Source organism: Balaenoptera physalus (genome assembly GCF_965194825.1).
Source record: "Balaenoptera physalus genome assembly, chromosome: 16".
Lineage (NCBI taxonomy): Eukaryota > Metazoa > Chordata > Mammalia > Artiodactyla > Balaenopteridae > Balaenoptera > Balaenoptera physalus.
The window spans coordinates 86,924,306-86,947,264 of NC_138898.1; the positions used below are offsets into that span (position 1 = coordinate 86,924,306).

General features: G+C 43.1%; 2 protein-coding genes across 6 annotated transcripts in view; both read left to right on the plus strand.

The window, feature by feature from the left end:
- KPNA7 (karyopherin subunit alpha 7) overlaps positions 1-22,959 on the plus strand; it is a 128,066-nt gene that overhangs the window by 39,836 nt on the left and 65,271 nt on the right. Inside the window, exon 11 of the mRNA XM_082429856.1 lies at positions 144-20,979. Coding sequence (XP_082285982.1) covers positions 144-272 — 129 coding nt within the window. The 3' untranslated portion in view covers positions 273-20,979. The remainder of the gene's footprint in view (positions 1-143; positions 20,980-22,959) is intronic.
- Positions 20,845-22,959, plus strand: part of SMURF1 (SMAD specific E3 ubiquitin protein ligase 1) — a 101,715-nt gene continuing 99,600 nt past the window's right edge. For 4 of the 5 annotated variants that reach the window (XM_082429855.1, XM_082429850.1, XM_082429851.1 and 1 more), the window contains exon 1: positions 20,845-20,979. In XM_082429855.1, the coding sequence (XP_082285981.1) occupies positions 20,925-20,979 (55 nt within the window). In that variant the 5' untranslated portion in view covers positions 20,845-20,924. The remainder of the gene's footprint in view (positions 20,980-22,959) is intronic. The other variant, XM_082429853.1, reaches the window with a different exon arrangement.

Genomic DNA, 22,959 nt, shown 5'->3' on the forward strand with positions numbered 1-22,959 from the left:
CTTCTCTCCTTTGATCTCTTCTCTGAGGGAGCCTCAAGTCTAACAGAGCAAATTCTAATCCACAGAAGATGTGAAGGAGTCAATTGTGCAGGAATAATGTGCTGAGAGCCTGGAGGTATAACAGTGTCTCTTCTCCCCTGAAGGAAGAAGAAACTGGCACAACCTTACCAGCCCGGGACGAAGATCATGAATTCTTAAAGCACTTAACAAACACATACCAAAGCTCCACAACTCCTAAACCAGGGACCAGACCCAAAGAGTCACTTCTTTAAGAACCCCTTCCCCTTGGTGTACCACAGGTATAAAGCTTTTAAAACTTGAATGATAATAAAATTTTCCACACTTTCACCTCCATCTATCAAAAATGCAGTTAAACCACTTGTACCTTAAAGCCACGTGGAATCCATCTCCTAAGAACATGTGCTTTAGTGGTTGCCTTTCGGGATCTTCAAGGAAGATCTTCAGAGCAGGATGGTCTATAGCTACCTAGACAAACTTTGAGTTGCAGTTTAACCAGTAGTTCTTATATTTATTTGACTGTGGGCCCCCTTCCCTTTTCCTTGTCATGTAATGCCTGTTAATACAGGACATTCTTCAAGGAGGGCTGGGTGGGCAGTGGTCAAAGGGAGAGAGTGACTGGGATGGGAAAGACCTAGAAACACAGTACTAGGTGGTGTGGGAATGGATGTGGGGTATGTTTAAAGGAGGATTGGACTCGATCTGTATGATGTGAGTGTAGAGATTAAATCAAGTTATATTTTGCTCTAAAGCGTCACACGGAAATGTCATGCCCAAAGCACGGCCTTTGCTGGTCCTTGATAGGTAAGAAGGAAAGATGTGTGGGTGTCCATCCAAAATATGGCTGGAAGGCAGTTCGTGGTCTCACCAGCTTCTCATCCAGTGGTGAGAACAAATCTATGATTCAGTGGACACTGGGCTTTCCACTCAGTATCCTCGTCTCCTTTTGGGGTGACTCCGCCAGCTGCTGAGGGCTGTGTTGGGGGGATGGGATCCTCTAAGGGTTCTGCTCTCCCACATGGAAATGGAGGGGACCTGGGAGATTCCTCTCAACTCCCTCTTTTGTTCATCAGCTCAGGACCTCCTAGTTGGGCATGTCTTTGGCTAAGCAGAATCTCACTCTCTGAGGACCTTGAATCTGAGACCCAGGGATTGAGCCCAGAAGAAACAGAGAGTTGGGAAGTGTTTGCTTCAGCGGCCAGGCTTTACACTCAGTGGAGTGGATGTCCTCAGTGGTTGCCTGCTTCCTGCTTCTCCAAGGCTGCCCTTTGGTCCTATACATTCTCCCATATTCCTCCCATAGATTGTCTTATATAGAGAGAGATGTATATCTTGGCTGCGCCACGCGGCTTTCAGGATCTTAGTTCCCTGACCAGGGATTGAACCCCGGCCACGGCAGTGAAAACGCTGAGTCCTAACCACTGGATCACCAGGGAATTCCCTAGATTGTCTTTTTTAAAGTAGCTATAGTTAGTTTCTGTTGCTTGCAACTGAAAGAATCTTAACTGACACACATGAAGAGTGAAAAACTAAACCATAACTAGTTATTATTTAAATCCAAAAGCTCTATTACATCTCATTCTGTCAAGATAGTGTATAAAATTTGAATTTTTAAGTTAAAAATATGCAAAAAATATATAAATTATATATCAAATATAGTACTAGTGTATATATAATATCTATTATATATAAATATACTTTAAAAAATGAAAGACAAAACTAAGAATGGGAATAAAGATAATCCTTCCACTCCAGCACAACTTTTTTTTTTTTTTTGCCACACCACGCGGCATGTAGGGTCTTAGTTCCCCGACCAGGGTCCCCAGCCCAACTAGTTTTATGTTTGCAGTTTCCCTTCCAGTTTGAGTCAACATACCCCTCCCTTTTTTTTTTTTTTAAACCTGATTTGGATCAGATTTTTTCAGCATTTTAAAACATCACTTTTTCCCCCTATCAGAGGGGAAGGCAGAAGGTGAGGTGGCTTACAAAAATACTTCTTTGAGAGAAAAAAAATTTAATTAAAAATAGTTTGAAGCCCTGTCAAGGTTAGTCACTGTGGCCCAAACGGTCTGGCCTTGCTGGCTCTTAACTGTTAGCCTCTTTTCTCTCAGCTATTCTTTACTAAAATTGCACAACAAAGGAGTATTTATAATTTAAAGATACTGATACCAACTTGTCTAGCAGGGTTTTAAATACAGGAGTTATTTGCCTATTGTACATGGTTTGGGTGCAAAGAGATGGTGTTAGTCACCTTCTGGCTGGATGCCCGCGTGCTTGGACTAGGCATGTTGCGGTGACTGGCATAGAAACAGACAGGAAAGAAGGAATAACTGGCTCTGTCAATTTCACGATGTAAAAGCTAAACGGAAAAACGCTGACCCTCATGCATTTACCCCCAATTTGTTATATACCGTAGAAGAAATGTCAGTCTCGTGGTTAACCACGTACAATCCATAATTCATCTGCTGTTTTTCTGACACGTGGAGTGACTGTTTAACCATAATAGCACGTGACCCTTTAGGCATAGCAGAGACGATAACTGGACTTGAAGTCACAAGCTCTGGACTCCAGACCTGGCTCCTTTTCTAAATCCTCTGCTCTCTTTGTGCCTCACCCGTCAATTCTTCTCGTTCCTTTGGTCTTCAGGTTTTCATCTGTGAAATAAGGATTAGATAAGTTAATAGTTATATAATGTTTTCATGTATTTTATTTTACATGAGACTCATGACCTGAGAAGTAGGTGAGGCAAAAATGATCAATTTCCAAGTAAAGAAACTGGAGCTCACAAGGTTATCTAATTTGTCTTGCATCTTTTAGTAAGGGGCAGAGCAGGGCCTCGGGTACCACCTGACCGCAGGGCAGCTTGCTTCTTCCAGAACAAGTGATCTGAGGGTGTGTGCATGGGAGAAAAAAAGAGAGAATGCCCAAGACAGAAGCTACAGACCTTTATAACCTAATCTCAGAAGGGATATAGCATCCCTCCTGCCATCTGCTGTTGGTTATACAAACGAACCCTCATAGAAAGTGGGAGGGGCTACACAGGTGTGTGAAGACCAGGAGACAGGAATCACCAGATGCCACCTTGGAGGCTGGCTACCACGCTCTGCCACGCTACCATGTGTTCGCATTTTAAAAGACCTCATTTAGGTGATAGCCTAGAGCCCATGAAGTCTCAGCAAAGAAATAGAAGAGATGAAGAAGAACCAAATGGAAATTTTAGAACTGAAAAATACGACAACTGAAACTAAAACTTTACTCGATAGGCTCAACAGCAGAATGGAGGAGACAGAGGAAAGAACCGGTAGACTTGAAGAGAGAACATTAGAAAGAAGCATCTAGATCCAACTACCAATTTACAGGAAATCCAGAGGACAGAGGAAAATGTGAAGCTGCACTTCAGATATGCCATCGGCAAAATCCAGACTGGAAGAAACTCTGCAGGACAGACAACTCAGTTTCCTCATTTAATAAATTTCAAATAAAAAATTGCACATTGAGGGCTTCCCTGGTGGCGCAGTGGTTAAGAATCCGCCTGCCAGTGCAGGGGACACGGGTTCGAGCCCTGGTCCAGGAAGATCCCACATGCCGCGGAGCAACTAAGCCCGTGTGCCACAACTACTGAGCCTGCGCTCTAGAGCCCGCGAGCCACAACTACTGAGCCCGCATGTTGCAACTACTGAAGCCCGTGTGCCTAGAGCCCATGCTCCGCAACAAGAGGATCCACTGCAATGAGAAGCCCGCGCACCGCAATGAAGAGCAGCCCCCGCTCGCCGCAACTAGAGCCCGCGTGCAGCAACGAAGACCCAACGCAGCCATAAATAAATAAATAAAAAATAAATAAATTTATTTAAAAAAAAAATTGCACGTTGAGGGAACCTATAAAAGACATATTGACCAGCTGGAATGTGTATTTGTATTATTTGTATTCTGATTACAACAAATGCAAAAATAAAACACGTTGGACATTTGAGACATTGGAAACTTGAACATTGAATTGAGGTTTGATATTAAAGAATTGTCAATTTTTTAGGTTTAATATTAGGGTTACGTTAATTTAAAATGTCATTTTAAAGAGATATGTACTGAATGATTACAGATGCAATGATTTTTGGAATTTGTTTCAAAGTAATATGGGATAAGGGAAGTAGAAAAGAAATATATTTTGTGCATCTGGCATTGTGGTGATGGCTGGTGATGGGTCCATGGTAAGGGTAGTTATTATACTATTCTGGGTTTTTTTTTGCCCTGTGTGGATATTTGAAGTTCTCCATAATTAAAAGTTAAAAAGAAACCATTATGTCCTCTTACTCCAGGGGGCTGATCATCTGCCCCTTCCCCTGGCAGTAAATTGGAAGTTTTCTCAATTGGGTAAAAAAGGTCTTTGTACTAGAATACACTGGGCAATGTTGAAAGCAGATTTATCATGCTGAATGCAGGGGAATTAAATAAATTACATAGGGAACAGTGAGCACCCCCTCATCCCCACACCCCACTGGGTAAATGGAATGCTCTCAGCCAGGTGTAGATCCTCCAGGTAGGAGACTACAAGATCCTTCTCTGGGAAATCTGACCACCCCAAGAGAAAAGACCTAAAGACACTGATGTTGTGGGCTCCACAAGGAAACAACCAGTCAGATTATCCCAGGGTCTCAGAGCTTCCGATCAGCTTTTTAGTACCTCACTCTTAAATGAACAGGCCAAGGGCCACCAGGAATCATCAAACATTTGAGGAAGGTCTTTGACATAATAGAGGCAAAACAAATAGCACTGGTAGGAGATTTGGAAGAAAAGTCATACAAAGAAAAAAAATTAAACAATCCTGGTATCATTAGTATAGTCAAGAGATTAGCTATTGCTTCCAAGAAGCAAAAATAGGATGCTATTTTTAAAAACCCAAGAACAAAAAGTACTCTTAGAAATTAAAAATACATAGTAGAAATGAAAAACTCAACAGTAGGGGTGGAAGATGAAGTTGAGGAAATCTCTCATACAGTAGGGCAAAATGATGAAGATAAAATAAAAAAGGTTATATAAATCTTGGAATCCAGGAGGTCCAAAATCTGAATAGAGCTATTCCAGAAGTAGAGAATGAAAAAATAGAGAAAAGAAAATTATCACAGAAATAATTCGAGTATTTCCCAAAGCAGAAGAAAACATTTCCAAACTTAAAGGATCCAGCGAGGGGTCCAGAAAAATGCATGAAAACTAACCTATGCCTAAAGCACATCACTGTGAAATTGCAAAACTCTGGTAAAAGAAAAGATCCTACAAATTTCCAGAGAGTAAAAATAAATCATGTACAAAAGATCAAGAATCAGAATGACTTTCTTCTTACTCACCTGCTGGTCATGAAACCTTTTATCACACCCAGTCAGCTAATCTATTCATGGGAGAATCCTAATGGGAACACATAGATGTATATATATAAGAAATCTGAACCAACTCTTCAGAAAAATTAACCCAGGCTCCTGTTCTTAAATTTGCATGATCAAGCACAAGAAGAAAATCAGCATGATGAAAGAGAAAGGCCAAGGTGAATGAAACAACAACTTTTGCTAGAAGACATATAATTCAGAGAAGGTAGGGGGAATTAAATCTCTAATTTATATTCTCAACAGGTTTGAGAAGCTAGATATTGCAGCCATAAAACAAGAAGATGCTATGAACCAGGAACAATCTGAGAAATTGAATGATTGCCAGGAAAAAAAATTCAAGAGAATGGTTTGAAGATAAAGATAAGGAAATCTTTCAGAATACTGACCAGAAAGTTACAGAGAGATGAAAAAGTTGGCAGAAAAATAAGAGACAGGATCAATTCAGGAGGCCCATCATCTGAGTACCTGGAGTTCCAAAAAAAAAGACAAAGGAGAAAACACAGGGAAAGACATTACCAGAGATATCATAAAAGAAAACTTATCAGAATTGAAGGAATCTCTAGGTTGAAGGGCTCACTGGATGCCAAGCAGAATAAATAAGAAAAAGACCAATACCTACATTCAATGCTGTGAAATTTCAGAGTGCCAAGAATAAACAGAAGATCCTAAAAATTTCCAGAAAGGAAAAATGTTACCTTCAAAAGAATGAGAATCAGACTAACATCAGATTTCTCTCTGGGAACACAGAATGCTAGAAGATTATGGAAAAATGCCTTCAAAGTTCTGAGGGAAAATTACTTAGAATCGAGAATTCTGTAGCCATATAAAGCATAATCATATTTTCAGATATAAACTCAGAGGGATTACCTTTCAAATACTAACAAAGCTATTTGAGAATGTACTCTTTCAGAAAAGGATGAAAACAATCTATCTCGGGATTACCTTTCAAATACTAACAAAGCTGTTTGAGAATGTACTCTTTCAGAAAAGGATGAAAACAATCTATCTCCAACCCCCACCAGAAAAAGAGCAAGACATAAGATACAAAAAAATGGTGGAACCAACCCAGAATTCCAATTAAAAGGAATCCCAGGATAAGAGTTAATGGAGTGAAGCTGGAAAGCTCTTTGTGCCATATTAGAACAGAAAGGCAGAGACCTTCAGGTAGAATGGCTTCAACAAGAGGAATGAAATAGATCCACATAATAGACAGGACGACTAAGAAGCCAGATGATGTTAATGACATGATGAAGAAAATATGTCTGTTTCTCATCAATAAGAAGAAAGTAAGTAAGGCAATTAGAAACAACAGGGGAAAAATTGTGTAAGAAACTCATGGTCAAATGTGAAGCAAACAAGATGTGGTGTGATTTTGATCTTGATTCTGAAACAACTCATGAAACCAACAGACAAAACAGGCAAGTAACTCTGCATGCAGAAGAGATGGTGAATGTTGTCCTTGACACTATCAAATTTCAGCAGACAAAAGATCCAGTTGGGGGACTTCCCTGGTGGTCCAGTGGTTAAGACTTTGTGCTTCCAGTGCAAGGGACAGGGGTTCGATCCCTTGTCGTGGGAAGTTCCGCATGCTGCGGGGTGTGGCCAAAAATAAATAAAATTAATTAATTTTAAAAGAAGATGCAGGTGGGGATGTAGAGGAGTGGAGCAGACGGTAGAGTACCAACATCTTCCTTCATCTAACTTGGAGGGGTCACGTGTTTCAGGCTGACTGATTGAAAAGCAAAGACAGGTTCAAAAAAATATATTTCAAAGGACAAATAGAAGAACTGAAAACAGTAACTACAAAAGTGGGGGCAGGAGGAGGGAAGTGCTAGCTACCTAACTCCTCATCTTTCATGATCGGGAGTCAACAGACGAAGTCTTTTTAAAAAAAATTTAAAATTTTTTATACAATTTTTAAAAGTTATACTCCATTTACAGTTATTACAAAATATTGGCTCTGTTCCCCATGTTGTACAACACATCCTTGTAGCCTATCTTACACCCAGTAGTTTACACCTCCGACTCCTCCACCCCTATTTGCCCCCTCCCCCCCCAGTTTGTTCTCTGTATCTGTGAGTCTGCTTCTTTTTTGTTATATTCACTACTTTGTTGTATTTTTTAGATTCTACATATAAGTGATGTCGTACAGTATTTTTCTTTCTCTGGCTGACTTATTTCACTTAGCATAATGCCCTCCAAGTCCATCTGTGTTTCTGCAAATGGCAAAATTTCATTTTTTATGGCTGAGTAGTATTCCATTGAGAGCACACACACGCGCGCGCATGCCTGTGTGTACTACATCTTCTTTATCCATTCATCTGTTGATGGACAAGATGAAGTCTTAAACTGGTGGTGAATCAAGAAATACCAGTGTGTGTGTGTGTGTGTGTGTGTATATATATATGTTATTATTTGTAAGAATATTATATATCTGGTAGCATAAGTATAGAAAAAAATTCTGGGAGACTAGTCACCAAACTGCTAACCTCTGGTGGGAGATAGACAGGAGTCCCAATTTTGTCATGGGCGGTTTTTTTAGTAATAATTAAAAATTTAAAAACCTCAAAGACATTAGAATTGTGTGATCTCCTGGTGTGTCGCATGAATATGGATTTGAGTCCTAGATTCCTGAGGCACAACTACATACAATGAAAGCCTGATGAACAAGTTGGGAGTTACCAGTAATAAAAAGGCACTTTAGAGTGTAAGCGTCTCTCCTCCAAAGTAAACACCCTTTCACTCAGTTTGGGTGAATCATAATTGGGAAAATATTCCAAATCCCTGATTTGCTTGTCTTTGAAAAATGTGATTGTTTAGAAAACCTTTAAAATGGTTTTCTTTGTGTGTGGTGGGGGGAGGGGGCAGAGAATCATAACATTTAACAATTATTAAAAATTAGGGGAATTTTTATTGTTTATAAAGTCCTGGTCATTACCTGCACATTCAGTTAAATAAATACACTTAGGAAACCAAAATCCCTCTCTGGAAGCTTGCAGGTTTAGACACAAATACCCCTAGATTAAGAACAATCACAGGACACCTTAACAGTATTTTTATAGACATCTTCCATACCGGTAATGCTGATAATAACAGTATGATATTGGTGTTATATCTATTTTGTAGATGAAGAAGTTGAAGCTCAGAGATTTAAGGGAATCACCCAGGATCCCACAGCCAGCAAACAGGGGAATATTTAAACCCACTCTGCTGATACCAAGTCTGATCCAGCTCGTTTGCCTAACGTGGTGATTGCCAGGGACTTAATTGCCCTGGGGTTTATCCTGGTTCTTATATGCCTTGGGTTTTTAGTTCTCCACGCATTTTGAGGGAAGGAAACTCTGATGATTGTTAAACAATTCATGGCAAGCCTCTAGTTTTGAGGAAAGGTGGGGAAAGAAATGTTGGGGTGATCAAGAAATTAGAATCCAGAGGAGGCTAGAAAGTGATTTTCATGGGACTTCTCTAGAAGGATTTCTGAGGAGCATAGCCACTCTAATAACCCTGGTAGCCTGTAGACATGGGCTTTCTCTTTGCCCGTGGCCATAAATCTGGCTTCTGACCTAAAAGTACTCTTCTATCAAAACCCGAGGAGTGGGAATTCCCTGGCAATCCAGTGGTTAGAACTTGGCTCTTTCACTGCTGAGGGCCCGGGTTCAATACCTGGTCAGGGAACTAAGATCCCGCAAGCTGTGTGCAGCAAAACGAACAAACAAAAAACCAAAACAGCAACAACAACAACAACAAAAAACACAGGAGTTTTCTCATCTGAGTGATCAGGGGCCAAAGCAGCAGCTCTTTCTTTGAGCTTCCAGACCAGGTCTTCCCAGTAGAAGAGAAATAGCTCTTTGGCAAAACAATCTAGTGCTACCCAAATACCATATTCTAGGCCAATGGCAGGTTCATAGCTTTCCTAAGTCATTCACTGTTGGCACCCATCCCCTCTCACCCTCTTATCCCACCCACTTAGATACGAAGTCTTCTGCAAAGGATTGCATTCATGGGGTGGAAACTCCTTCAGGGAAAGGATGTGTCAGCCATATGGGTTCCATGAAACATCTCTAATGATACTTAGCCTCACCCTTTTTCCAACACAAGCTTCTCCTAAGACCAGCCCATTATTATCAAAACATTCCATCTGGATGCAATGTGGTTTATTTAGGATAACATTCAAGTCTCTTAATTTTCATCCATGAGTTGAGAATCTAACCAGAATCCATAAATTCAACTGCAGTAAGGGCAGTCTGTTTTCTTTGCAGCGAGTACTTTCCAGAGCGAAAATCAAACTGTTTTCCCACTTGATTCCAAGGACTCTCACTTTTAAAAGAGAAGTATGACAGCCTTGTCCTGTGCTCAGTTAAGACATCACAGACTTTGCTCTCTGAGCAAATTGCAACGTCTACATTGATTATACCTCTAAGGGACAACCTGAGATGAAAATTCACGGCAGAAATAGATGTGGCTTGTTGAGAAAGCTGCTCAAGCCTTTTAAAAAGAAGCAAATGTTAGGGGGCTGCGTTATGAGAAAGTTACCAACCATACCTCCCAAGATTATTTAAATTGATGATGCTTCTGAATTAATCACTGACAATTTTTGAGCCTCTTTAGAAACTTGCTACTTAAGATACGAGGCAAAAACGAACAAGTCACCCTCCACGTGCATCCAGGTGAAGCAGCTGACCTTTCCCTTTCTCCACTGAAAACCACAGCATACTGGTGTCCTCGAGAAAGGGAAGCCTTCAGTCTGGCTCTTCTGTCTCATTTATACATTGTTTGAATGATTCGCTTCTGTGATGGTCTCCACTACTAGAGGTGAGCCACAAAATGCAGGGACCATAGCTAATGGACCTTTTAAAATCCCTTTCCAAACAACCCGATTCAAAAACAGACAAAGGACTCCAATAGACATTTCTCCAAAGAAGATATACAAATGGTCAACAAGCACATGGAAAGATGCTAAATGTCATGAATCACCAGGGAAATGCAAATCAAAACCACACTGAGATACCACATCACACCCACTAGGATGGCTCCTATCAAAAACCCAGAAAATAACAAGTGATGGCCAGGATGTAGAGAAATTGAAACCCTTGGGCACTGTTGGTGGTAATGTAAAAAGGTACAGCTGCTACAGAAAACAGTATGGTGGTTCCTCAAAAATTAAAAACAGAATTACCATATGATCCAGCAATTCCACTTCTGGGTATCTACCCAAAAGAATTGAAAAAAGGATCTTGAAGAGATATTTGTACACCCATGTTCATAGCAGCATTATTCACAGTAGCTAAAACGTGGAAGCAACCCAAGTGTCCACGGACAAATGAATGGATAAGCAAAGTGTGGTCTATCCATACAATGCAATATGATTCAGCCTTAAAAAGGAAGGAAATTCCAGCACATGCTACAACATGGGTGAATTGTTTTTGTTTTTTATTGATTGAGTGATTGAAGTATAATTGATTTACAATGTATTAACTTCAGGTGTACAGCAAAGTGATTCAGTTATTTACAGATATATATGTTATTACAAAATATTGAGTATAGTTCCCTGTGCTATACAGTAGGTCCTTGTTTATCTATTTGATATATAGTAGTGTGTATATGTTACTCCCACATTCCTAGTTTGTCCCTCTCCCCTCCCCACCTTTCCCCTTCGGTAACTGTAAGTTTGTTTTCTATGTCTGTGAGTCTGTTTCCGTTTAGTAAATAAGTTCATTTGTATCATTTTTTTTAGATTCCACCTATAAGTGATATCATATGATATTTGTCTTTCTCTGTCTGACTTACTATCCATGTTGCTGCAAATGGCATTATTTCATTCTTTTTTTATGGCTGAGCAATGTTCCATTGTATGTATGTATATATATACCACATCTTCTTTATCCACTCCTCTGTTGATGGACATTTAGGTTACTTCCATGTCTTGGCTATTGTCAATAGTGCTGCTATGAACCTTGGGGTGCATGTATCTTTTCCAATTATGGTTTTCTCCAGATACATGCCCAGGAGTGAGATTGCAGGATCATATGGTAGCTCTATTTTTAGTTTTTTGAGGAACCTCCATACTGTTCTCCTTCTTGAGGACATTAAGTGAAATAGGCTAAATACAAAAAGACAAATATTGTATGATTCCACTTAAATGAGATAACTAGAATAGTCAAATTCGCAGAGACAGAAAGTAGAATGGTGGGTGCCGAACTGGGGGAGAGGGAGGAAATGAGGGACTTACTGTTTAATGGATACAGTTTCAGTTTTCCAAGATGAAAAGATCCCCAGAGATGGCGGATGGTGATGTAACACAATATTTCTGACTTTACACTTGAAAGTGGTTAAGATGGTGCATCTTATATTATGTGTATTTTGCCACAACAAAAAGATTGGAAAAAAGAAAACTGACAGAGAACTCATATCCAAATAACATAAAGAATGCCTATAAATCAGTAAGAAAGACAGAAAATCCCAAAGAAAAAATGGACGAACCTCCCCCAATCCCCCGCAACCTTGAATATGCCCGTCACTAAAGGGATTCCAAATAGCCAAAGAAATACCTATTAGTAATCAGGAAGTGCAATTTAATATAATGTTCATATTAGTCAAAATGCAATTTAACATAATGTTCATATTAGCCCCAACTTAAAACAATCCGAATGTCCATGAGTGGATAAATTGAGATATAGTCATCTAACAAAATACTATACAAACACTAAAGATAAATGAACTATAGCCATAACACAATAAGATGGATGAATCTCAAAAACATGATGTTGAATTAAAAAAACAGATGCAAAATAGTACATACTGGATGATTCCATTTACAGAAAGGCCAAAAAGAGGCAAAAGAAAACTGTATGCTGAGGGATTCATACTTAATTGATAAAACTGAATAAAAGAAAAAAAGAAATGATTACCCTAAGAGTCATGAGAGTGGTAAGGTGGGGAGTGGGCCTGGGAGAGACTGGGATTGGGAGGGTGAATCCAGGTGTCTTCTGGGGCCTGGCAATGTTCTAGTTCTTCATTTAGTGGTGATGACATAGGAGTTTCATTTTTCCATAAATGTGTCATATTTCACAGTAGAAATGTTTTTAACAGCAAAAAAAAAAAAAGAAATTCCTTGCGCATTACCACATTTCCTAGTACACTGAGGGGCTTAATAAATGTTTGCTTAAACTATAAGATATAGAATGGATAAACAAGGGCCTACTGTACAGCACAGGGAACTATATTCAATATCCTGTGCTAAACCATAATCAAAAAGAATATATATATTTATAACTGAGTCACTTTGCTGTACAGTAGAAATCAACACATTGTAAAAAAATTAAAAAATAAAACAAAAATGCTTACAATTCTACAGTACAATAAAGAGGAAAAGTGAACTAATATTACAAATTGATGCATACAAATGACAAGAGTGTTTTTAAAATATAGTTCCGGGGAAGGAAAAATGGAAGTCTTACAACAATTATGTGGGCTAAGCCCCATTCATCCAGGGAGGTCTTAGGCAGATAGAGGATTGATGTAGGCTTGAGGCACAGGTAGATGGATGCAGTATTGGTTTGCAGCATACTACAGTGCTGTGACAGGCACCCGAAAAGGGATGAAGCTGGGTTTGAAATATCGATCCTTGAAAATCTTTATCACGTTCGCTAAGCAGGAATAGGAGCTAGTAACTATATAGCATCCCTCTCTCACACAAACCAGAACCCCAAATTAACTTAATTTGTTTCTATTAATGCCTTTAAATAATGAGGCAGAGCTCCCACACCTTTCTTGGTACTCAGGGAATCTTTCTCACATTCATCTGCACTTGTTTCTATTTTTGCCCAATCAGGGTAACATTAGAGGCTCGCCAGATCTCCCGATGAGTTTCATTTAAACACTGTGTAGAATGGACACAGCAGTGATCTGGTGACTGGTCAAGCACATCTGTAGGACTGGGGAATTGGGTCACCTCCTTGCCAGCAGAAAATGTGGTTAATATTTGCCACAGAAGGGCACCGCTATAGCTCTTTTTTGATAATTAGCCCAAGAGTCTGTGATTCGTGAATTTTCCAGTTTTTAAAAAAATAAATTTATTTATTTATTTTTGGCTGCGTTGAGTCTTTGTTGCTGCACGCAGGCTTTCTCTAGTTGCGGCGAGCGGGGGCTACTCTTCGTTGCGGTGCACGGGCTTCTCATTGTGGTGGCTTCTCTTGTTGCGGAGCACGGGCTCTAGGCGCGCGGGCTTCAATTGTTGTGGCTCGCGGGCTCAGTAGTCGTGGTGCACGGGCTTAATTGCTCCGCGGCATGTGGGATCTTCCCGGACCAGGGCTCGAACCCATGTCCCCTGTATTGGCAGGGAGATTCTTAACCACTGCGCCACCAGGGAAGCCCTCCAGTTTGTTTTAAATCACGGACTTCCTTTCTTCTTGTTAGGCTGTCTCCATCTTCCCATGAGTCAGTGTGTGCTTGGGGAATCAAAAAGCGAGCTCTAAATTATTGGTATCCGTTTAATCAAATAAGAGGGATTGTTAATCTTTGGCTCTCCTTCCCCCTCGTGTTCCTGAGGCAGACATTAGGCTTTTGGGGGTTGTTCAGTTCTCTTCCTATTAGGGAGAAAGAACCTACTGTGTATAGTTTGGGCAGGAGGCAACACTCCAGTTCCCACTATGCAGGTAAAAGTGGCTTCGTTTTTCCTTCTCACTGTCCCCAGGCAGCCAGGGCAGGGGGCCTGCTTTAGACTCAACCAGTTGGGAACTCCTTCTAGAGCTTATAATCTTTTTAAAAAAATTTTTATTGGAGTATGGTTGATTTACAATGTTATGTTAGTTTCAGGTGTGCAGCAAAGTGAATCCATTATACACATACATATATCTACTCTTTTTAAGATTCTTTTCCCATATAGGCCATTACGGAGTATTGAGTAGAGTTCCCTGTGCTATACAGTAGGTCCTTATTAGTTATCTATTTTACATATAGTAGTGTGTATATTTCAATCCTAATGTCCCAATTTATCCCTCCCCCCTGGTAACCATACATTTGCTTTCTGCATCTGTTACTCTCTTAGAGCTTATATTCTTGAGAATAAGGACAGATGGCATTAATTCCTAGGGGAGCAGGGGTGGCGTCCTGGCCACACTGTTTCTGACAAAAGAATCTGCTCCTTGGCTGTTCAGATGTGTTGATCATGGCCCATTGTTTAATCACAAAATCTAGCAAGGATTTTATGACCCCCTGAAGTTTTTGTAATAAATCTCATTTTTGCTTATGTTACCTAGCGTTGTTTTGGACATTCTGGCCAGTATACCTCTGTTTTGGACTTTTGCACCTCACTGCCCTCTACCTTTAGTTAGGACAATAGAAAGTAAACGGATGCCTTTCACAGCGGTTCTCAAACAAGAGCTTGCATCAGAATCACCTGGAGAACGTGTTCAAACACAGAGTGTTGGGCTCACCTCCTGAGTTTGATGTCATTTAAGGCGGGTGGTGCCTGAGAATTTGCATTTCTAACAGTCCCCAGGTGGCCCTGCTGCTCTGGTGACCACACTTTTGAGAACCACTGGCCTAGAATATAGTAGAGCTTCCCCCAAGCTTGTCGTAAGACAAGCAAAAATATTTAGCCAGTAAACAATGATTCAGGGTCTTACTTGGGATTTCCTTTGGTTTGCTGATTTCTCTGGTTATTGTTGCCTGTATATTATAGATGAGATACAACAAATTTAGAGAATTTTTAATCTTATTTTTCTGGACCAATAGAAATCATAAAATCTTGAAGGAGTAGCAGTCCAGAACCTTGGACATCTCTTTTATTTCTAATAAAATTGTCATGTCTGACTTTTTTTTAATTGAGCTTATTATATTCTTAATAGTGTCTTAATTACTTTTATTTGGATAATCAATTTAATTGATTAGAACATTGCTCATCTAAGTGGGAGCTACTCTATAAACAAAATTACCTTTTTAAATGAATAATAGCAGTTCAATTATTTTCTCCTTTTCACTCATGACCTTACCTGTTTCTGAACACAGACTGTGGGGTTCAGCTATGATCTTTAAAGAAAGACTTTGGAATTATTTTTCTGCAGTTGCCCCTAATTACTTGGCTGCGTCTATTTGAAGAAATAATCTATATCTCAAATAATTCCACAGCCATAAAACAACTACACACCTATCAGGATGGCTAAAAGGAAAAATAACACCAAATGCTGGCAAGAATGCTGAGCAGCATTGCTGGTAGGTAAGTGAAATGCTACAGCCACTCTGGAAAAGAGTTTGGCAGTTTCTTATAAAACTGAACATGTAATTTCTTTATCACTCAGCAATTATACTCTAGGGTAGCTATCCCAGAGGAATGAAAACTTCTGTTCACGTAAATACCTGTACACAAATGTTCATAGTAGTTTATTTGTAATAGCCAAAAATTGGAGTTAGCTCAGGTGTCCTTCAAAGGGTGATTGGTTAAACAAACTGTGATACATCCGTACTGTAGAACACTACATAGTAATAAAAAGGAGGGAACTATTGATATACGTAACTACCTGGATGACTCCCCAGGGAATTATGCTGCATGAAAAAAAACTATCCCTGAAGCTTACATTCTATATGATTCCATTTATGTAACGTTTTAAAATTGACAACGTTTAAAAATGGAGGACAGACTAGTGGTTGCCAGGTGTTGAGAGTGGGACAAAAGGTGTGGGTATAAAAGGGCAACATGAGAGATCCATGTGGCATTGGAACTGTTCAGTATTTTGACCATGGTGGTGGATACTTGAACCTACACGTGTTAAAACTGTATAGAATTTAATACACACACACACACACATCAGTATAAGTAAAACTGGGAAAATCTAAATATCACTGGATTGTATCAATGTCAGTACCCCGGCTGTGATATTATATTGAATACTACGATTTTGCAAAATGTTACCATCAGGGGAAACTGGCAAAGTGTCCAAAGGATCTCTCTGTATTATTTCTTACAACTGCATGTGAATCTACAATTATCTCAATAAAAATTTCAATTAGAAAAAACAAGTAAAAAACCTTACCAATGATAATAATGTACTAAGACTTGCATCAAGTTTAGGTTGTGATTTAGAGAAAGATCCTAAAGGCTTCTGGGCATAAAAGAATAAATAAATGTGCTAATTAAACATGATTTTATACACCCAGTTGTTTTAAAAATCTGATGTTTAGGTGAAAAGTGAAAGAATACTAGATGCCAGATCTACGAAAGACCTTAAAGTCTAGTCTGATCTAGCCACTGGCCTCAGAGGCAACAGCTCAGGTCCAGACGTGTCCTCAAGAGGCATTTTTTATAGCTGTCTCTACTCCCACAAGGGATCCCCTGCACAGTATTCCAAACAGATTTCCCTAGGGTAATAGAACTTGCAGGTTTTGGAGCAAAGACTAGCACATGCATTTTACATGTACTAATAAGAACTACCATTTACCGAGTGCCTGCTGTATTAGGCTGCTAAATCTACACCCAAGATTTAATTTAAGCCTCATGATAACTTTGAGTGAAAGGTATTTTTATCTCCATTTTACAGATGAGCAAAGTGAGACTTGGAGGATTTAATTAACTTGCTCTGGCACCAGCTGGTAATAGGATGAAGCTAGGGTAAATTGTAGGTCTGGGTGGGCTATAGCTGTCCTCTTTTCAGCACACCCACTGCCTTCAAAAGGAGCTACTGCTCTGCTGAACACATACATATTGGATAGTCCCAATGCTGTTTGCTTGGTCGTTGCCTTTAGGTTAGGAGTTCTTAATCTAGGGGTGACGGGACCTTACAGGATCCACAAATTGGCTTCAGGAGATCATGAACCCACTGAAATGGGATGCAAAATTCGGTGTGTATTTGCCTATATGAAATTTTCTGGCGAAAGGCTCCATTGTTGCCAACAGATTCCCAAAGAGGTTTGGGACTCAAGAAGAGGTTAAGAACTGCTGCAGCCAGATCCAAAGAGATTTTTTTCCCCCACTGGAAAACCTTTCAAATGCCCAATAACACTGACTCAGGGAAGTGATACATCTGGGGGCAATAAAATCAGCTACTAAATCCTACACAGAAAGCAGGGTCAAAACTACATTTTGTAAAGTCATCGCAAAAAGAGGATACTTGCAGAGACACTGAATTTCATCTCTGCCTCAGCAGAATTGTTTGACATTTCCCATCTATTTGTTCCAGATATCTTTAGTATAGTCATCCCTCCCTATCTGTGCGTGATCGGTTCCAGGACCTCCTGCAGATACCAAAATTTTCAGATGCTCAAGTCCCTTATATAAAATGACGTAGTATTTGCATATAATCTACGCATATCCTCCCGTATACTTTATTTATTTATTTTTTAACATCTTTATTGGAGTATAATTGCTTTACAATGGTGTGTTAGTTTCTGCTTTATAACACAGTGAATCAGCTATACATATACATATATCCCCATATCTCCTCCCTCTTGCGTCTCCCTCCCACCCTCCCTATCCCACCCCTCTGGGTGGTCACAGAGCACCGAACTGATCTCCCTGTGCTATGCGGCTGCTTCCCACTAGCTATCTGTTTTACATTTGGTAGTGTATATATGTCCATGCCACTCTCTCACTTCGTCCCAGTTTACCCTTCCCCCTCCCTGTGTCCTCAAGTCCATTCTCTACGTCTGTGTCTTTATTCCTGTCCTGCCCCTTGGTTCTTCAGAACCATTTTTTTTTTTTTTTTTTTTAGATTCCATATATGTGTTAGCATACGGTATTTGTTTTTCTCTTTCTGACTTACTTCACTCTGTATGACAGACTCTAGGTCCATCCACCTCACTACAAATAACTCAATTTCGTTTCTTTTTATGGCTGAGTAATATTCCATTGTGTATATGTGCCATATCTTCTTTATCCATTCATCTGTCTGTGGACACTGAGGTTGCTTCCATGTCCTGGCTATTGTAAATAGAGCTGCAATGAACATTGTGGTACATGACTCTTTTTGAATTATGGTATTTTCGATCAGAGATTTGTTGAATCCACGGATGCAGAACCCATGGATACAGAGGGCTGACAGAATTTTTGACACATCTGATACAGAATGAAAGGGTATCAAGGTACATCTTAAGTTCAATATAAGGGCTTGCCTACAGCCTTAGCACAAAATTGTGGGTGATGATTTTTAAGTGGGCAAATATCTTTTATCATCTCTGTCAACTTTTAATGGAGTAGGGTGTAAGGAGAGAAGATCCAGCAGCTACATGACTGCACTTACACTGAAAACTGCACTAGGAAATGCATTCACTTTCCTGCCTTTGCACATGCTGTTCCCTCTGTCTACAATGCCCTTCCCCACCTCTTTGCCCAACAAACTTGAACTTAAACTTGCCTCTAAAGCCCTAGATCAAGATATTCTGTGACTCTTCTAAGCTCTTCCCATCTCTCTCCTCCCAGGTAGAATGGTCCTATTCCTAGCCTCTGTGCACATCTCCATCACTGTATCATTATCAGCTCTTGTCTGCTTCATCCAACCAACAGAGCCTTGGAAGTGCTGGAGCTCTGACTTATTTATGTTCCTCGTCCCTAGCCATGTATTACTTGTTAATGATAAATGAAATGCAATCCAGTAACCTCCAGAAGTGGCCTGACTCAGGTGTTGAGGAAACAAGAAAAGGCCCAGACATCTAGGAAGGTAAGAAAACAACGAGGTTAAGAAATGAAAGATTTTCAGGTAAGAAACAGCTGAGGTAAGAACAGGGGCCGGCACTCAGGTAAGCAGAGAAAGAAAGACGTTTAGTCTGGTTTACAGAGAAGAGACTTCTTGAATATGGGAACAAAGCAGAGGGAGAAATACTGACTGGCCTGAAAGAAGAATGGGGATTACTCAAGGCATTGCAGCCTCTGAAATGGATTGATTCAGATCCAGGAACTCAGTGACAATCGCCTCAAAGAGAAACAGAGCTGGATTCAGGATCTACTGCTCTGTTGACTCAACATAGTTTGTATTCTTGGATATTTCACTAGAATCAAAGTCTGAGCTGCAAGGGGCCATAGAAACGATCTAGGCCTGTCCTTCTATGTCACTGACTAAGGCTGGGAGAGGCAGCCTTGAATCCAGCCCAGGAGAGAGTCTTGAGCTCAGCCTGAGCAGGTGGACATGTCAAGGGGCTCTAGGAAGAGGGATCTATTCTGAAGACTGTGACCCCAAGAAAGGTCTCTGGCCGCAAGGGATGGCTGCAAGGGCTCAGAGCCTGGCTTCCTTAGGACACAAACCAAAAAAGGCATTCAAAGAATCAGGTAGTTGGTCAAAAACAAGTCTGATAAACAGACCCAGCTTTTCCTCTCTATCAACACAGTATTTCCTCTCTGTAACGGGTTAACAAACAGAGGAGTTTGCTGGAGAAAGCATAATGAGCTTTTAGTTCTACCCTGCGACTGTGGGAGAAGTGTTAACAGAAGGCAGGGAAACACAGGCCGTAAAGCTGCATTTTTGTTTGCCTAAACTGTATGCAGATTGGATAATGACAAACATCTTATCTACCTCTTTATCCGTCTCTCGCATCTTGTTTACCTTGTCCATATATGGCACTTCCTGCGATTCTGGCAACTTTGTTACGGGTCAATAGAGCGCACTAGTTGCCCAGAACACACCTAGGGGACTTTGTCTCTTTGAGAAGTCTCTCCCTTGAAATCGCGTTGTCTAGACGCTCTTTACTAAAAGTAAATCAACTGGGATTGCACGCCTATTCGTGCGAAGTGCTTGGTGTAGTAACAGGCCACGGTTTCCTGTAAGCCCCCCTTCAACAGCTCTCAGGAGCTCGGAGCCTTGAGTGAGAGACCTGGAAAATCGATTCCGTTCTCTGAACCTCAAGGTCCGCATCGGCAAACCGGTTCCCTTCGAGAATGTGGCGAAGACCGAAGACGACCACGCGCTGGCCCAGCCGTCCCGCCCGCCTAGGTGTGTGCCCGGCGCTCGCTCCCGGCCCCGCGGCTCTGCACAGCGCGCCGGGTTCCGCGGGCCTCCGAAGCGCTCGGCCCCAGCCCCCGATCTCCTCCTCCCGCCTCCCGGTCCGACGGGTGCAGGGAACCCGGCCACCGGCTCCGGACCCCTCGCGCCCTGGGCTGAGCGGGCGACGCAGCCGCGCGGCGCGCCCCGCCCAGCCATCCCCGCGGGCGCGCGCACGCAGGCAGGCGTGGGGCTGCACGGCCCGGGCGCGCGCAGGGCCGGGCCGGCACGACGGCGGGAGCGCGCGCGGCTCCGGGAGGCGGTGGCGGCGGCGGAAGCGGCGAGGGCGGCGGGCGTCCGGCTCTGAGGTGGTGGCGGCGGCGGCGGCGGCTCCGGACTGGGCTCGGCTGGGAGCGAGCGAGGGTCGGGGGCGCCGGGTCGAGCGCCGATCCCCCGGCTCGACCATCCGCCAGCCGCCCAGACGCCTGGGCCGCGGAGTTTGTGTCCCGGCTCGGACCCCGGCGCCCAGCCCGGAGCCGTAACCTTGAGGCGGCGGCGGCGGGGCCGGGCCGGGCCGGGCCGGGGGGCGGCAGCGCTGGATCCGCGGCTGCCCGATCGTTGGCGGGAGATGTCGAACCCCGGGACGCGCAGGAACGGCTCCAGCATCAAGATCCGTCTGACAGGTACGGCCGGCGGGAGGCCCCCGCCGACACCCGGCGCCCACTCGCACCCCGCACGGCCCCTCAGCAGCCCCGGAATTTCCCGCAGGGCGCCCTGGGGAAGTGGCCCTCCCCCACGCCGGCCGTTGTCCCAGGACCTGGTCGCCCCCCTCGGCGAGTGCCCCTCGCTGCTCCCTCCCGGCCCCGCCCCCTCGCTTCTCCCCGGCCCCGCCCCCTCGCTTCTCACCCCCATCCGCCCTCTCGCTTCCCTCCTTTCCCCCCCACCTGCCCCCTCGCTTCTCCGCTCCTGGTCCCCCTCCGTTTCACCCTCTCCATCCTTCTCGCTCCCCTCCCTGTCACCCCCACCCAGGCCTCTCGCTTCCCCCCTCCTGGCCCCGCCCCCTCACTTCTCCCCTCCTGGACCCCCTCCGTCTCCCTCCCCTCCATCCTCCTCGCTCCCTTCCTTCTCCCTCTAGCCCCTCGCTTCTCCTCTCCTGGCCCCGCCCCCCGCTTCTCAACCCCTTCCTCCCCCTGGATTTCTTCCCTCTCCCCTCACCTGCCCCCTCTCTTTTCCCTCTCGGTCCCGCCCCTCGCTTCTCGCCACCTTCCCATTCTCTGGCTCTTCCCTATCTCTCCCCCCACCTGCCCCCTCGCTTCTCCCCTCCCGGCCTTGCCTCTCGCTTCTCCCTCCAGGTCTCCCCCCACCCACCCACCCACTGACTTCTCACCCCCTCCCTCATCCGTTCTCTTGCTTTCCCCACCCCCCACTTGCCCCCTTGCTTCTCCCCTCCGGGCCCCGCCCCTTTCTTCTCTTCAGCCCCGCCCCCTCACTTTCCCCTAAACTCCGCCCCTCATTTTCTACCTAGTCCCGCCCCCGCTTATCTCCCAGCCCCGCCCCCTTGCTTCTGTCTGGCGGCCTCCACCCTTTCCTTCAGCCTCGAATTCCTGAATCCTATCTCGTAGCTTCTCCCGGTCCTGTTCTCACTTCCCCTCTGGTCCAGACCTCTTCAGTCTAGTCCACTTCCTTTCTCTCTCAGGCCAGGCCACTACCTACTCTTGACTGTGCTTCTTCAGTTCTTTCCTTTACCGTCACCCCTCTCCCACCCGCCAGCATCCTTGAAAAACCTCGCCCCCCGCCCGCACCCCACGCACACTCTGGAGGCTTTGGCAGCTGCACTAACGCAGACTCCTTGATTCACTCTCATTGAGTCTTCAATGAAATGCCCGTGTCTCCTAGGTGGCTCATAGTGCAACCTTCAAGGGTGAGCGCGAAGCTCTGCTCTGGGCCTGCGACGTGGTGGTTCGGGTGTGTGTAGCTGCCAGCGGTGTCTGTCGGCTTGCCCCTCGCTAGCGGGCTCCAGAGATCCTGGACCAGTCTGCACCCTCATCTGCTCTTGCTCGCTCTCCCCACTCCTGCGGGTCTGCTGCCCCGTCTTCCGGTTTAAATTCACACCTGAGGCCAGATTGTAGTGTTACAAATACGGTTCTGCTGGGGGACTTTCCAAACGTGAATATTTCCCGCTCTGGAAAGGAAATAAAAAGTTCAGGCTAATCCCTGTTGGGGATTTTCCCCTGGATTTTTCTGTTCAGTGACTGGTCTGATGATGACTTCAAAGTCAGTCTGGTCAGATTCTTTGAAAAAGAGAATGATCATTTTGGACACTTTATGGCAAATGCATGGCCCTCAGTTATTGGTGAAATCCCTGAAAACAGCAATGGGTGATTTTTTTTTTTCAAACGAAAATTTCCTCTGAGAGTTCTTAGTTGTTGCATGATCCATTTTTTGTTTCAAGGAAAGGGAGATAGTTTTTTTTGTATAAAGATGTCAGATCAGGTTATGACCAGATAATACAATCAGATCAGATAATGATTTGCACCCAAACCCAGACCCTGGTTTTGTAAGTAACAAGTATATCCCAGGGATCTTTGTTTCTGGAGAAACCTAATTCTTTATTCCAGGGCTGGTAGGAAACTCTCACTCCCTATGTAGATACAGTATATACA